This window comes from Culicoides brevitarsis, chromosome 3 (genome assembly GCF_036172545.1).
Source record: "Culicoides brevitarsis isolate CSIRO-B50_1 chromosome 3, AGI_CSIRO_Cbre_v1, whole genome shotgun sequence".
Lineage (NCBI taxonomy): Eukaryota > Metazoa > Arthropoda > Insecta > Diptera > Ceratopogonidae > Culicoides > Culicoides brevitarsis.
The window spans coordinates 13,905,307-13,923,003 of NC_087087.1; the positions used below are offsets into that span (position 1 = coordinate 13,905,307).

Consider the following 17,697-nt stretch of genomic DNA (forward strand, 5'->3'; position numbering starts at 1 on the left):
TAAAAAAAAATATTTTTAATTAACAAAAAAAATTTAACAGCTTTTTTGAACTGACATTTGCCAAATTTAATTTAAAAATTGACAAATTATGAACAAATTTTAATTTTTTTCTCAAGGACTTAGGTATGTTACAATTATGTTAAATATTTTTTTTTTATAAATAGTATTTCATTTTTAATCTTCAATTATGAGATTTTTTAAAAATATTTTTAACGGTTGAATTATTTGAATTGACATTTATGAAAATTTGTCAATAAATTCAAATAAAAAATCTTAATTTTTTTAAAAATATTTTTTTTATGAAATTTTCTTTAAAAAAATTTAAAATATATTTAAAAAAATTTGAGATTTTTAAAAAATAATTAAAAAAAATTAAACATGAAACACTTTTTTAAATTTCACCCGCCAAAAAATTATTTCAAAAATTTATTAAATTTAATTAAATAAAATTGAGTGTATGCGCACATTTAATACTTATAAAGTTTTTTTTGTACCTACTTAGCAAATTTTTGTTGAAAAAATAATTTTAAAAAAATTAGTTAAATGTCACCTTTTTGTCTTTATCAAGTACAGTTTAACTACTACTAATTAACATAATTGCACAAGGTGATGTGAAATATATATAGAGCACTCAATCAAGTTTTTTAAATAATTAAAAATAAAGAGTTCAAACTCTTTTTTTTCTTTTAAATAAATTAATTAATATATAAATAAATGATAGTCAAATACCGAAATTTAATGTTTAATGTGTGTGTAACCGATAGAAATTTTTGTTTTTTATTTACAAATCGTTCTTAGCTAAAAAAAAAATAAATATTTAAAAAAAATAAACAAAAAAAAATTACGTATAAATATTTAGATATAATAATGCGTGCTTTTTGCTTCTAATATTAAAAAATAAATATTTAACGTTAAAATAATTGAATGTCATCAAAAAGAATCAAAAAAAGTTTCTTACAACTTGTGAGTCCTAGCAACTTCTTAACATATTAAACTAAATAAAATATATAAATAAATGACTATATACACCACTTCGACTGTTATACATGATTGTTGTTTCTTCTAATTAATAATAAAAATAAATAAATAAATACGTAGCTAAATGATAATAAAAAAAAGCAGGCTGATAACAAACTTGACACACATTAAATTTTTTATCATATTTAATATTAATGTTTTGGTTATGATTATTTTTTTTCACCTATTTTTTGTGCAATTTATATTTTTAAATAATATTTTAACGCGAGGCCATTTAATAAAATAATATTAAAAAAAAATATTTTTATTATTTTAAACTAAACCAAAATAATAACAAATAATAAAAATTATTTACAAATAATTATTTAAATATTAATTGTGATTAATTTCGAGTCAATGGTATTTTTTACAATTTTTTTTAAATTTTTTTCATTTATCAAAATTCCAAAAAATTAAAGAATGAGTAAAACAAAAATTTTAAATGTGTATAACTAATCCAAAGTAAAAAAAAAATAAATAAATTAAACAAAAAAAATAACATATATAAAAAAAAAAATAAAATCGATATAGTAAAATTTTGTTACTTCTATCTGATTTTACTTGATGACTGTCTTTTAAATATTAAAGTTAAATTAGTGAAGAAATCTGTGTTACAATATTTAGCTAGTCATAATTTAAATTTTATTTATACTATATATTGTAAAATGTAACAAAAAAAGAACTTTTAGAAATTAATAGAATATAAAAAGAAATAATATTAAAATTGTATAAGAAATAAAGTTACTGTAAAATGTATATCATCACAACTACCTATAAAGAAAAAAATAACAAAACATTATTATTTTTATTATTCTAACAAATCACACATGTTTTAGTGTTGAATTTACGAGATAAACAGCCACACACTAAAATACATGTTGAAAGCATCATCACATACTTTACATAAAATTATTATTTTATAAATGTGGAAAAATGCTCAATTTGGATTAATTTCTTTATTTAAAAAAATAATTGGAAAAAATTTTAAAAAAATCAGGTTTGCCCAAAAAATAAAAATTTAAAATGGTTGTACAACAGTTTGGATCTCGTACCAGCAAAAAATACATGTTTAAAACTCATCATTAATCTAAAAAAAAACAAAAAAGTAAAATTAAATGTTTGAAAAATAATAATAATAAAATAAAAGAGATAAAAAATGGGTATTTTGAAAAATTTATCATCAAATCGGAAAAATATGTAAGAAATTAAAATTTATTGGATTTTCAAATTTCATCTAAATATTTAAAAAGCTATTTTTTAATATGGGGGGAAATTTACCGTTTTTCACCATGAATCATTAAATAATTAAAGTAAATTCAAAAGTAGGGGCTTGTAAAGGTCTAAGAGCTACAAATGAAGAAAATTTTTTGATTTTACTCGGAAAATGTCGGAAAGTTTAAAAATAGTTTTCAAATAAGGGGTAAATTAAATGAATAAATAAATTATATTTAGATTTTCAAAATTTGAAAAATTAAAAAATGATTTTTGTTTTTTCACCAAAATTTGAGTTTTCCGGCTATATCTTGGAAAATATTCGTTTGCGAGCATATGTTTCATGGAGAAAAGTAATGTACACGAGACAACTAACATTTTAGGAGAAAAAAAAATTTTCAAAATTTTCCCCCCCAAAAATTTTTGAAAAATTTTTGAAAATTTTTCGTCTCAAGCACATTATTTTTCTTAAACATATGCTTAAAAATAATATGAATTTTCCAAGATAAGCCGGAAAACTCAAATTTTGGTGAAAAATGGCCTAAAAATCATAAATTTGGAAAAAGTTGTTACCTCCAAAATTTAAAAATCTAAATATGCCATTTATAGTACGTAAAAAGACCTTTTTAGTTATGGAATTTTTTACCCCTTACTAAAACTATTTTTCAAAATTTTCCGACATTTTCCGAAAAAGTCAAAAAATTTTTTCCATGATTTGTAGCTTTGCCAAGACCTTTCCAACAAGCCCTTACTTTGAATCTAATGTAATTTTTGGGAATTATTATGAAAAACGAAAAACCTTTATTTCCCCCCCACGCCCGATTATTAAAAAAATCCAAAAACGCAAAAGTTAAATTTTTTAAATCCCCCAAAATTGAAATCGGAAGACATGATAAAATAATTATTAATATTAAAATAAAAGAGATAAAAAAAAATGGGTATTTTGAAAAATTTATCATCAAATCGGAAAAATATGTAAGAAATTAAAATTTAAATGATAAATAAAAGAAATTTACCTTTACCTGAATCATTAAATAATAATAAAGAAAAAAGTAAATAAATTAATATTAATAATGAAGTAACATTGATTGTACATCTAAATTATTTAAAAAGCTTAAATATTAAATTAAATGAATAAATAAATTGATCTTTGAAAAATTAAAAAGTGTTTTATTTTTAATTTAATTTTTGAAAAGTATTTTTAGGTCCTATACTAAAATTTAATATTAATAACTAATTATTAATAAATAATAAAAAATTAATTTAATTAATTTATTAATAATTTTTAATTATTAATATAATGTAATTAATTTAAAAAAGAAATATTAAAATTAATTAATTAATTTAGTTATGCTTAATTCTTATTAAAAATTAAATTTAATTAATTTAATAATATTTTTTTTAAATATTATTATTATTTAATTTAATTTAAAATAGTTTTTATTAAGTTTTCAACTAAAATAAAATTATAATATTAAATTTTATTTAATTAAATTTTTCAATTTTTTCTTGAATTTTATTTTTATTAATATTTAATTAAATACTAATTATATTAGAAATATAATAAATTTAAATAATTAATATTAATTAAATAATTTATTTTATTAATAATTAATATTAATTTTATAAAATTTAATTTTTTAAAAATTTTGAATTAAATTAAATTTTAAAGATTTTTAAATTAAATTATTCTTAATTCTTGTATTAAATAATAATAAAAACATTTAAAATTTATTTTATTATTTTAAAAAATTCAAATTAAATTAAATTTTAAATATTTTTTTAAATACTTACCAAAATCTCATTTTTTTGCTCAATATAAAAAAAAATCATAAATATTTTTTTTACACTTTCTTTATTTTCATTTTGGATCATTTCTTATACACTTTTGTAAATTAAAAATTTTTCTACATACGTTCATACTTATTTCCTCTTGTTTTTTTTTAATATTTTAAATTAAATATATAAATTTTTGATCATTTTTGGAAAATATTAAAATTTTCGGGACAAACTACGGGGTTTGGGGTCCTACGCTTTTTTTAGTCATTTACAAGCTCAGAATATTTTTTTATTTATATTTTTATATAAAAAAAAGAACTCGCGGTATATTTTCGCTATTTTTATAATAACTTAATTTTGGAATTCGAGTATCAAACGTATCTCTCTTAATTTTTTTTAATTTAAATTTAAAATCCAAACATTTTTCTCGCTTTGTTTAATATTAAAGGTACCTATTACTTTATCATACTATTTTCTTGTATATATAATATATATATTTATTTTATGTTTATTAAATGATAAAACGATATATTTTTGTGTTGCATTGAACTATCTCTAGTTTTTTCTTCATATTTATATTTTTTTATAATTAATTTTATTTATAATTACGAATTTATTTATAATTTTCTTAAATAAGATATTTCTTGCACTTTTTCATTTACACGGAAAATTAAAGCTTGTTGTTTAGACTCGCAGACAAAACTATCGAAATACACTTTTTTACGTTTTTTTACACAATTTATTCATAAGGATTTTTTTTAATTATTTTTTTTTTATTTATTTTTCAATTGACGTCTGATCAGCTAAATTTAAGCAATAATTCTTTTTTGTCATAATTTTTTTTTTAAGTAAACTTTATACTTTGCATGGAAAACAAAAAGAAATGACCAAAAAATGTCAGTCTTTGGCTTTCGCGGGTTTCGCTGATGAAGATGATATTTTCGTCTCAAACGCCTTTTTTTATATAATTTTTTTTTATATGACATAATTTTATATTTACACAATTGTACGACAAATATTCAAAAAGTTTTCCGATAATTTTTTTTAGGAGGCTGAAACACTTTGGGCGTTCGGTATTTGTTGTTCTTGTCCGGATTTTGGGGCGGAACAACGGTTGAAAGTCTTCCATTCGCCCGTGTTGTAGTCCAAACGGATAAGGGTCTCCACGGTCATTGGTATTAATGAATCTCCTTGTTTGACGTTTTCCTGTTTTTGTGATGAAATTTTAAAAAAATATTTTAGTTAATTATTTTTAATTTAAAAATTAAAATTTATAAATTTTTTTATTGAATATAAAGTAAATTAATTTCCAAAAAAATAATTCGAAAAAAAAAAATAATTTATTTTTTATATAAAAAAAAAATATTTTAGATTTAAAATATAATTCGTTTTCATTAAGTTTTGAAATTTTAAAAAAATAATTGAAATAAAATTGATAATTTAATGAAAAAAAAAAAATATTCAAGTAAAAAATAAAATTAAATTTTCAATTTAAACATAATTCAATATAAATAAAACCTAATTAAAATTGAGTTTAAAAATTTTTCTTTTAAAAAAATCTTTTAATAATTTAATTGTTTATTATAAAAATAATTAAATTTTTCAATTTAATTAATTTAATTTTAATTTAAATTATTTTTTTTTTTTTTTTTTTAATATTTTTTAATAAAATAAAATTCACTTCAATTAAAATTCAATTTTAATTTAAAAAATAATTTTTTTCAAGCTAAATTTTTATATCAAAAAAATATAATTCAAAAAATTTAAATTTTCAATTAAAAAAAAATTATAAATTAATTTTTTGAATTTAATTTTCAAAAATTATTTTTTTTTAATTTTTTAAAAGTTTTTATTTTAATCCAAATTTTAATTAAAAAACTTACAATTAAAACAAAAATTAATTTAAAAATATTTCTTTCATTAAAAAATAATTTAATTTGAATTATATTTTCAGAATTAATTTTTAAAAATATAAATTGTTCAAAATAATATTTTTTGAAGAAAAAACTCACCTCACTCTCGTTCAATTTTATTTCAAGTACATTTTCCGGATTTGGTCTTGGATTGTCTCTATATCCAGCCATAAATCCTAATATAAGCGCTTTGTCTAAACGCGTAACGCGATTCGCTCTTTTGAACATGTCGTGTGCTTCGGATACATGTTTGCTCTAAAAATAAAAAAAAAATATTAAAATTTATTTAAAAAAAAATTCAAAATAAATTATTAAATTAGAATTAATTTAAAAAAATTATTAATTTTAAAAATTAAAATAATTAAAAAAAAAATTAATTTTAAATATTTAAAAAAAAAATATTTAAATTAATCAATTAGTTAAAATTAATTTAATTTAATTAATTAAAATTAAATTTTTAAAAATAAAAATTTTAAAATTAAAAAAAAAATTAATTAAAAATTAAATACCTAAAAATAAAAATTTTAGTTATTTTTTTAAAATTAAATTATTAAAATAATTAAATTAAAATAAAATTAATTTTTTTTAATTAAAAATTAGTTTTAAAAATAATTTAAATATTAATTTTTATTTTAAAAAATTGAATAAAAATTTAATTCAGTTTAAATTAATATTTAAATCAAAATTTAATTTGTATTAAAAATTTGTATTAAAAATTAAATTTAATTTAATTTTTTTTTAAAAGAAAAAAATAAATAAAAATTACCGAAAGCGACAATCCCCTTCTCGGTTGCGCCGTTTGCTGAGCACTTTGCTGCTGCTGTTGTTGCTGCTGCTGCTGCGGAACCTGCTGAAGCTGAATCGTCGTTTGCTGCGGAATTTTCTTGTACGACAATATCTGCGGTTGTTGCTGCTGCTGAATCGTCGTCGTTTTCTGCTGCGGTTGTGCCGTAATTATCGTCCTGCCAATCTGCGTGGGTTGCTGCGGCGTCGGCTGCTGTATCGTCTGCACAAGCTGCGGCTGCTGGCCCGGTCTCTGAATCAACGTCAATCCTTGCGGCAAATTTCCGCCCGACGTCAACACGGGTCTGATAATCGTTTGCCCCTGCTGTTGCGTCTGCATGCCTTGCTGCGTCTGAAGGTTCGTAATTAGCGTCGGAATCGACTTTTGCTGCTGATTCGCATACACAACGGGCGTCAACGAAGGCATTTGTTGGTTTGTCGGCACGAGAGCCGGCATTTGTTGCGTCGTGCCTTGCGTTTGACCTTGATCCGTTTTTATCAAGCCAGGCGGGCCCGTCATCAGTGTCGTTGTGCCGCCAATATTTTGCAGTCCTTGCACATTCCCCAGCTGATAAACGGTATTTCCACTGCGGAGAATGACATTTTTCTGCCCGGACAACAAATTCGGGTTCGTCAAAATAATAGTTTTGCCTTTGACATTCGGCGACATCACAACTTGGGCGTATTTTTGGTTTCCCGCGCCACTCGTGATGATCGTTTGCGGATTTTGCTGCTGTAATTGCTGCTGAACTTGCTGCTGCTGTGTCTGTTGCTGCAAAATTATGTTCGACGTGGGTTGATTTTGCGCCGTTATCGTCACCGTTTTCCTTCCGGCCGCCTGTTGTTGCTGCAAATGCTGCTGAATATTCACGAGTTGCGGTTGCTGCGTCGGAATTAGTGGCGGAATTGTCGAATTTGGCTGCGACGTTGCCATCATCATCGTCGGAAGCGTTGGCGCCGTCTTAATTTGCACGATTTTCGTGGGGGTTTGCGGTTGTTGGTGCTGCACAATTTGCGTCGTGCGTGGCAACGTCGATGTCAGCGTCGGAATTGTCAAATTCGACGAAGCGGCAGACGAAACGGACACGACGCGCATTTGCGGTGCCTGTCCCACGGGCTGTTTGACGATCGTGTACGAGGTAATGGGTTGCGTTTGCGATTGTTGCACCGAAATTGTCGGTTGTTGTTGCTGCAGCGGCTTCTGCGTGAGAATAATATTCGAATTTCCCAGGATTTTTGTGTAATTTTGCTGGATTGACGACGTTGGAACGATTTTTCGCGAAATTTCCACACTCGGGGGCGGGGGTTGGCTTGTCGGGACTTGTTGTTGGGCACCTGGCGGGTTATATGACACGGAACGAACAATCTGGATGTTCGAGGGAAGGGTGGCAGTCTTCGCAGGAGGAGATGAAACAACAGCAACGGGCGTTGGCGACGTAATTATTTGCGATTGCGGTTGATTTTGTTCGACAGACGATGCCAAAGTCGTTGCGACAGGTACATTCGACTGAACAACGATGTGATTATTCGTCGTTAACGCCGCAGCTGGGGTGCTTGCCTGAATTTCCTTGATCGTTGTCGGATTTGCGGTACTTGACGATGGCATCGGAGTCGCTGGCTGGCTATAAACTGACGACGCAGTCAAACCAGCAGCATAATCCGGGGTCGAAGCTGTCGTTGTAACGGCAGGCGTTGCGCCGTTGTTTTGCTGTGGCGTCGTTGCCGTTTGTTGACTGTTTGCTGCTTCGAGTTGTTTTCGTTGCTGTTCCTCCAATTCTTGTTGGCGTTTTCGTTTTTTCGCCTGTGCATAGCCCAAAGGTTGGTCGGCGATATCGAGCAGTTTGACGCCGCCTTCTTTGCGACCGGCAGGCGTGCGATTCAGCGATTTGGGCGTCAGCGAAGGAGGTGGCGAACGGAAACCGCTTGTCGGAACGCGTGATGGGATGCCTCGCATGGGCGTTGTGTCTGCCATTTTTCGGGGCATTCCGCGAGATCGCAAAGGCACAGTCGGCGCCGAAGATTTTTTCAACGTGGATTGGGCGTCTTGACACTTTTGAAGCAGCTCGGCACGCAGCGTAGCACTTTTGGGTTTTTTCTTCAGCGTAAAGTGTTTTGTGGGGCCTGGTTGTTGACCGACCTAAAAATTAAAAAAAAAATAATTAGAAAAAAATTCTAAAAATTAAAAAAAAAAAAGTTAAAAAATTTTCATTTTACACAATTTTAATTTTTTTTTTACGACAAAAAATAATTTTTAAGAATTTAAAAAAAAAATTATTTTTAAAAAATTAAATTTTTTAAGAAAAAATATTTAATTAAATTTTTTATGGAAAATTAAAAAAAAAAATCAAAACCAGAAAAACTTTTCCCATCGAAGAGATAAAAAAAATAATTTTTTTTATTTTTTTTTTAAATATTTAAAATATTAAATTTTTCTAGAAAAATGTTAAAAATTTAAATTTTCCCGAAAAATTTTTAACATAATTTAAAACATGAGTCAAAATCTTTAAAAATTTTCAAATTTTATTGAAAAATTATTTTTTTTGTGAGCAAAAAATGATTTTTTTCTCAAAATATTTTAAAAATTCTGAATTTTGAATTTTGTGTGAGAAAAAAATATTAAATTTTCACCAAAAATTAATATTTTTCCACTTTTTTAAGAATATTTGAATAAATTTTTTTTTTAAAATCTTTTCATTTTGTGAGAAATTTTTTAAAAATTGTTTAAAACTGAACTAAAAATATTATTTTTATGATATTTTCACGAATATTTTTAAAATATTACTAAAAAAAATATTTTATTTAGTAAAAAAATTAAAATTTCTCAAATTTTTATCAACTGATGGTTATCAAAAAAATTAAAACTTATTTTTCTCTTTCAAGAATTGAAATTTTTTTTAATTTTTTCACTTTTTTAAGAAAAAAAAATTTTTTTTGAGAAAATTTTCAAAAATAATTTAATATTTTACATTAATTTTCATCATATTTTCTCGAATAATTTTAAAAATTTATTTTTGTTGTTTAAAAATTGATAAATTTTTATTATTTTAACTCGAAATATTTTCAGAAATTATTGAAAATTTAATTTTTTGATGGAAAAATTTAAGAATTATTGAATATTTAATGAAAAACTTTTTTTAAAAAATATTTTGAATAAAAAATTCTTCAAAAATTGAGTTTTTAATAAAAATTTTTGCTAAATTTACTCGAAAAAAGTTTTTAAAATATTTTTCACACAAATTCTGGTCAAAAATTCTAAAATTCAATCTCAAAAAATGAAAATTTAGCTCCCGACACTTGAATTTCAGCTCCAGCTGTCGCCACTTACCACAGATATCAGCGCCGATTTGTTCAAATACTGACACTCCAACGGCAACATCCCGATATCATGATGCTTATTCACTAATTTCTTCAGGTCGTTCACCATATCGGTGAAAATTGGTCTCGTATCCTCGTAGTCTGATATTTCTGTGTTCAAGCTTCCCGTGAGCGGAAAAGTCTTCATCGTCTCTGCAGTCATGGACACCCATAATTCCGTGTCGGATGTCGCTACTTCGATTATCTCCTCAAGTTCTGTCCGCCACTGCAACAAAAAAACGTAAAAATATTAAAAAAAGTGCAACGTCAATCGAAAAGTTCTAAAAAGACTTCATTATTATGCATTCAACGTACACCCTACACACGCCCGTACACGCTACACACACACAAATTAATGCGCTGGCTGAATTTTCGACATTTAACAATCACTTATTTTGCGCTTTTTCTCGTCTCGAAGCCCGTTTTTGTCGAATTTTCGACATTGCGACGCGTTGAGGGCAACTTTCGTCGACCGAATTTGCGGAAAAAGCGACAAACGAGCGAGAAATTGGCAAATCAAGCGAATTCCCACCTCTTCTACAAGTCGCCGCGGTATGTGAAAAAAAGCAAGCAGAAACTTTATTTTCACTTGTGTTTGCAGGTCGGGAAAGCAATCTTTGATTTGTTTCAGCACGTCCTTGTTCAGCTGCGAACTGATCGATGACGTGATCCAGGAGTCGTTGCTCGTGCCCAGTTTGTTGTGCAGCCAAAGGGATACATTTTCCCGTTTATTGTCCATTTTATCTCAATATTTTTCACAATGACGCTTTGCTCGTCACTCTCACCGAAGTTGCTGAGCTCGCTGCCTGCTAATTCAAGCGTTTTGCTTTTTGAGGCGTATTGAAGGGAGATTTTAAGGAGTAGTTGAATGAGATGGGGGAATTGCAAGTTCGAGGTTTGATAATTGGTTGAAGCTCGAGATTGGGAAAAATTTATGTTTTACGTTTTCTTAGGGTGTTCCAAGACCATTTTCTGTTTCGTGTTTCCTCCCCCATCAATTTTTATCAAAAATCAACATGGGGGATATAGAAATTTTATATAGATTTTGAAATACTTTTTCAAACTAAATGACTTAAGAAATCAAGTTTTTTTTAGCGATATTTTAGCTGTTTTTCAACAAGTTTGACATTTTGTACTATTTAAGAGGTTATTTCGATTAAGAAATCAAGAATTAATTTTTTACAAAAAATAACGATCAAAAACTGTGTCAAAGCCATTTTTGTCAAATCTTGCTTCAAATGCATAAAAATTTATCAGAAGGGCTCTAATTTATCATTTTTAATCATTTTATAACTCAAAACTGCCAAAAAATTGAAACTGAAAAAAATTTTTTCTTTGACACAGTTTTGGTTTTGAAAACTAAATCAAGAAAAAAACTATGTCAAAAACTGTGTCAAAGCAATTTTTGTCAAATCTTGCTCCAATTGGATAAAAATTTGTCAGAGGGCTCTAATTTATCATTTTTAATCATTTTATAACTCAAAACTGCCAAAAAATTGAAACTGAAAAAAATTTTTTTCTTTGACACAGTTTTGGTTTTGAAAACTAAATCAAGAGAAAAACTATGTCAAAGCAATTTTTGTCAAATCTTGCTCCAATTGGATAAAAATTTGTCAGAGGGCTCTAATTTATCATTTTTAATCATTTTATAACTCAAAACTGCCAAAAAATTGAAACTGAAAAAAATTTTTTTCTTTGACACAGTTTTGGTTTTGAAAACTAAATCAAGAGAAAAACTATGTCAAAAACTGTGTCAAAGCAATTTTTGTCAAATCTTGCTCCAATTGGATAAAAATTTATCAGAGGGGCTCTAATTTATCATTTTTAATCATTTTATAACTCAAAACTGCCAAAAAATGGAAACTGAAAAAAAAATTTTTCTTTGACATAGTTTTGTTTTGAAAACTAAATCAAGAGCAAAACTGTGTCAAAAACTAAATCAAAAACGGTGTCAAAGCCATTTTTGTCAAATTTTGGTCCAAATGGATAAAAATTTGTCAGAGGGCTCTAATTTATCATTTTTAATTATTTTTCAACTCAAAACTGCCAAAAAATAAAAACTGAAAAAAAAATTTTTCTTTGACATAGTTTTGTTTTGAAAACTAAATCAAGAGCAAAACTAAATCAAAAACTGTGTCAAAGCCATTTTGAAAACTTTTTTAGATTAGATTATTTTTTTAGAAAAATTTTTCAAAATAGTTTTTGGAAAGGAAAAATTAAGTCAAAATGCTAATTTTATAACAATATCAAAGGAAATAACTCAAAATTGATCAATTTTATTAATTTTCCATACTAAATAGTACTAAAAACGAAAATCTATGTAAAATTTCTATATCCCCCATCCCCCATCGATTTTTTTTCAAGCATGTAACGCGAAACGTTACGAAGTTTCAATGAATTTTATTTGAAAAATTATATTTCTTATGAAATTTTGTGAATTTCTGAAAAATTTAATTTATCAAAATAATATATAAAAAAATTCATCTTTTTTCTCTCATAGACCTCAAAAATACAAGAGAAAATTTGAAAATAAAACAAAATTCGGATTAAAATCAAACTTTTTTAAACTCCTCAAATTCCAAACTCAAAACTCGAGCATTCGAAAACCCCCAAAGCATTGAAATCCCTTTTTAACAGTTATCACTTTCATTCGTCTCACCAACAGCTGATGTCTTTTGGTTTGTATTTTTTTCAAAATTCGTCCGTGTTTTAATTTTCTCGATTTTGTGCCGTCTTTTTGTCAAATTGTTGACTTATTATTTGGTCGCTAGCTACGTAAGGAACTAACCGCAGACAATATCCCAACGATGAAGCCTTTTATACTGATAAGGGAGTACCGGAAAACTGACGACATCGCCATACAGGATTTGATTAAGCAGTGAGTAGAAATTCGATTAGTTCCTCATTTTTTTTTGGCACTTAATTGATTGATCGATACGTAATTGACGCTGATTTGTTCTTTTTGCGCCGCATTTGCAGATACATAATGAGTTATGCGTTGTCGTGTTTCATTCAAGTGCTGTTCAGAGGTAAGTTGGCACGCGTCAAAGGCAGCAAAAAAAATCAATGAAACTCTTTTCCCTTTAGAGATTACGCTCCAGTTGGTTGTCCTCATGTGGGCCATTCTCTTCATTTTTGTCGGAATTCCGCTCCATTTGTGCTTTCTTAGTATTCCTGTAGTCATATTTTTGATAGTTTTTTGCGTCTATGCCGTGCATTTCAACAAAGGGATCGAACAGGCGAACGTAAGTCGACATTTTTTTTTTTTAAATTTTTTAAAAATCTTCAAATAAATCATTCGCAGGCCAATCCCAAATGCTGTTTCGTGGCAGAAGTGTACGAAGAGCCACTTGCAATGCTGAACAATAATACGGAAAAAGTTGAATATAATCTTTTGTTTAACGAAACGAATGGATATGACGTTACCAAGTTACGGAAGAAGGTGAGATCATCGATTTATTGAGCGTTTCTAATGATTAGTTCGCTATTGTTCGGCAAAAATTTGAATATTTTGCATTTTTTTCTTTGGTGTTTGAAAAATTTGACTTTAAGAATTATTTTTTTTTCCTTTTAAAAATTTTAACTATTTAAATATTCGTTCAGAATGCAGTTTTTATATTTTTTTAGTAAAAATTTGTAAATGTCAATTCAAAAAATGACCGTTAAAATTTATAATTATTTTTTTTATTGTTTAAAAAAGAATGAAGTTTTTGACAAATAATGTTATTTTTTAATTTTTCCTCAATTTATTAATTTTTATTTTCGAATAAAAAAAATTAACTAATGAGTTTTAAAATGAAAATTAAAATTTTTGGCAAACTAAGATTTTTTTAAACATTTTAAAATAATAAATGTTGAAAAAAATTAAAAATCATTAAAAATAAAAATAATTAAAAAAATTAATTAATTTAAAATTAGGTATAAAAAAAATAACTCATTTTTTTGTTGAAATTTTTAAATTCACTTTTTTTAAAATTTTTTCATTAAATTTTATACTTTTGAACTTGGAAATCAAATTTTCAGGAAAAATTTCATTCTTTGTGAGTAAAATTGTCAAAAAAAAATTTTAACGGTCATTTTTTGAATTGACATTTACAAATTTTCGATCAAAAATTAAAAAAATAGTTTTTTGAAAATAAAAATTTTCAATTTTAAAAATTTAATTTTAATGAAAATTTGTAAAAAAAAGCTTCCAATTTTTCTATGATTTTATGTTAGTTTTTAAAAAACTAATTTTTACAAATATTTAATAATTTCAAAAAAATAAGAAAGTTCAGAAAATTGAAAAAAAAAATTTTTTTGGATCTTAGGCCGCTCCAAACGAAAATCAAAAATAAAGTCCGATGCCCCATTTTAAAAGTCAAAAATCCAATGGGGCAAAATAAAAAAAAAAGTTAAAAATTTCATCAAAATTGATCGTTTTTTGTTGTATTTTCATAATTTTTCAAGCCTTTTTAAAATAATTTATAAAAAATTTTCAATTATTTTAATTTTTTCAATTATTTTAAAATTTTTCATAAAATTACTGAATTTTATTTTTCAAATTTTTTTGACAGTTATTTTTTATGAAATGTTAATTTTTCAATTTTTAACTTAAAATGATCTTAAATGTATTTTTAAAATGAAAGTTTCAAAGAAGATTATTAAAAAACAACAAAAATGTTGATCAACGATTAAAAATTGCTAAAATTCTGTCATTTTTTATGAAAATGAGTATTTCAAAAAATTTTTTTTTATTTTGCCCCCCCCCCCCCATTTTACTTTCAAAAATTTTGGACTTTATTTTTGATTTTCATTTGGAACGGCCTTAGTTTTAAATAAAAAAAAAAATATTATCTCAAAAATTTCTTTAAAGATTTTTTTTAGTTTTCTAAAAATTTTCTTAAATTTTTTATCAAATTAATTTTTTCACCGAAAATTTTTAAAAATTATAAAAAATCCCCATTTTTTTCAGATCATTGGCACCATCAGCGTGCGCAACCACGAGTCCCGCGACAAGTGCGGATGGATTTATCGTTTCGCCATGGACCGCAAATACCCGTACGACAAAGTCGTCGAAGGTCTGACACGTCGCGCGATCCAACATTGCCCGTCACAGGGCTGGTATCGCTTGGAAACTGTTGCCACGGAGTGCCAGGACGAAGTTCGCGAGTCTTACGCCAAACTTGGCTTCAACATTTACCAAGTTTACCATCGGCAAATTGTCGGCAGCAGTTTAAGTGTCATGAAAACCCATTTGGGACTCGATGTCGCGAAATTTGTGCACCTGAATTCGGGCCATTCTTGAAATCAGGCCGAAACACACAAAAGCAACGTTGTGGGCCATTACAAGAAAAATATTATTTTAGATTACGTGCATTACGGTGCTCGCAGTGAGAAATTGCAAAATATTTGTTAACGCGAGACACGAAAAAAAAAACAAAACAAAAAAAAAAAACAATACGAAACATATGAAAATTAATAATAATTGTTAGCGAAGTGATGTTTGTTAGGAAACGAATTAGCCTTAGATGTTGATGTTGATACAAGCGTTTATAGATGTCTAATGTCAGTGTTATGCAAATTACTGCGTCATACATTACAGGAAAATGCAGAAAATGTGAAAAAAATTAAGTTAAAAAAAACTTATTTTTTTTTATTTTTGTTTGATATTAAAAAAAAATTAAAAATATTTATTATTATAAAAAAAATTAATTAATCAATTAAACAAATTGAAAATAATTATTTTTTATAAATAGGGTGGTATTTTTGGAATTTCAACTTTGAACGTTAATAACTTTTGATATTAAAAAAAAAATTAAAAACGCAGTAACTATTGATTTATTTTAAAAACTTACATTTTAATGGAAAATTTCGGAAAAATTTGAAATTTTCAAAAAAATGTCAAATTGATTAAATTTTGATGAAAAACTAACAAATCAGGTAATTGAAAATAATTATTTTTTATAAATAATAATTTTTAAATATTTATTTTTAATTTTTTATATTTAATTTTTATTAAAATAATTAATTAAAAAAGAAAAAAAATTATGAGAAAAAATTTATGAAAATATATTAAAAAATTATTTAAAATTAAAAAAAAATATTATTAAATAATATAATACACAATAAAAAATTATTATATTATTTTCAATAATTTTTTTTTAATTAAATAAATATTTTAATTAAATATTTTTAATTTTTGAAATATTTTTTTTTTAAATAAAATATCAAACAAAAATCAAAAAAATTAAAAAAAAATTTTTTTAATTTTTTTTTATATTTTCTGCAACTTCTTGAAGAGGAAGAGCGAACCACCAAATATCATTACACAACCTAATTCCCACCAAAACTATTTTTGAGAAAAAATTTCCTCGAAATTTTGTTTAAAAAAAAATTAAATATTTTCCTATGAAACTACTCTATCCTCTATCGCTCTTCCTCTAACGCGAGCAATTTGCAATATTTATCCAAAAAAAAATGCTTTAAAAAATTACATATTTATAAGATAACCGAACACAACTACACAAGTACTTGTAATAATCTAAGAAAAAAAAACTGAAACATGGTTTCACTTCAAATAACTCGTCGCGTTGCGTCGAAATATCCTCCAACACTGTCCATTGTACTGTAAAACCAATTTTTTATACAAATTTATCTAAAAAACGAAAAAAATCAAATCAAACCTCTTTATACATGTATCGTCTATCCTATTTATTGTAGATCAGTCTCTGTCTTAAAAATCTAGAAAAAAAACTGATTTTTTATACTCAACAATATTAATTTCCAATTTTTTTACAGTTTTTTATAGAATTAAGAAAGATATCATTCCACGTTAGTTACGAGCTCAATATTTATCAAAAAAAAAAAAATAATAATTACAAAACTAATTAATGGACCATCCTCTATACTTGTTACCACCATCCGTAATTTTAATTTTTAAACAATAATTTTTTATATCACTAAAGAATCAAACACACTCACGCACACACTTGACATACACACACGAGTTCCCGTTTGTGAAAGCAAAAAAATTAAATAAAAATAAATTATCGCGTTAATTTATTAAAATTTGCAGGAAAAAAAATTAAATAAATAAAGATATGCAATGAATTTTACGTAAATTCAGAGACGTAGCGTAAAAGGGCGAAATAAGGGCAAAATTTTGATTTTTTTTAGAAAGACTGATTTTGAGAATTTTCAGAATTTAACATTAAGTTTTGGTGCCATTTTGAGTATTTAAACATAAACTTTTAAAAGATTTCAAAAATTTTTATTTTTTTTTTTAAATTTTAAAATTTTGATTGAAAAATTGGTCTAAGTTATTTTTAAGTTTTAAATTTTGGTTTGTAACTTCATTTTATTGTTGAAATTATGTGAAAAAAAATTTATTGCTTATGATTCAATAATTAAATTTTTGAAATATTTTAGAAATCAAAAAAAAATTATTTGTTTCAAAAATATGATAAATTTAGCGAAAAAAAATTTCCTTCGAAAAAATTTTAAATATATTCGGAACAATTTTGAGAAAATTAAATCTAAGAAAATTTTAAATAAATTCATTTCAAAAAAAAAATCATTTTGAAAAATAAATTAAAATTTTAGATTTAATTTCGAAAATAAAAAAATTTCAAAAATAATCGATTTTTAACAAAAATTC

General features: G+C 25.4%; 2 protein-coding genes across 7 annotated transcripts; one reads left to right on the top strand and one right to left on the bottom strand.

The window, feature by feature from the left end:
* Window positions 1–4,608: 4,608 nt before the first annotated feature.
* LOC134833486 (negative elongation factor A) lies at window positions 4,609–10,831 on the bottom strand. The gene is made up of 5 exons (XM_063847806.1): window positions 10,591–10,831; window positions 10,030–10,284; window positions 6,688–8,841; window positions 6,021–6,176; window positions 4,609–5,214 (listed from the first exon to the last, which is right to left on the bottom strand). The coding sequence occupies exons 1-5, from the start codon at window positions 10,795–10,797 to the stop codon at window positions 5,053–5,055; spliced, it is 2,934 nt and encodes a 977-aa protein (XP_063703876.1). The 5' UTR covers window positions 10,798–10,831; the 3' UTR covers window positions 4,609–5,052.
* Window positions 10,832–12,702: 1,871 nt separating this feature from the next.
* Window positions 12,703–17,217, top strand: LOC134834315 (uncharacterized). 6 transcript variants are annotated; one of them, XR_010162164.1, is made up of 6 exons: window positions 12,703–12,936; window positions 13,038–13,087; window positions 13,146–13,303; window positions 13,363–13,500; window positions 15,013–15,605; window positions 16,839–17,217. XR_010162164.1 is itself a non-coding variant. In XM_063848935.1 (5 exons), exons 1-5 carry the CDS (start codon window positions 12,866–12,868, stop codon window positions 15,343–15,345), a joined length of 750 nt encoding a protein of 249 aa, XP_063705005.1. In that variant the 5' UTR covers window positions 12,703–12,865; the 3' UTR covers window positions 15,346–15,692. The 6 variants fall into 6 exon arrangements, 1 of the variants encoding a protein (XP_063705005.1); XR_010162166.1 differs by having other exon boundaries at window positions 15,013–15,430; XR_010162163.1 differs by lacking the exon at window positions 16,839–17,217 and adding an exon at window positions 16,546–16,815.
* Window positions 17,218–17,697: the final 480 nt, after the last annotated feature.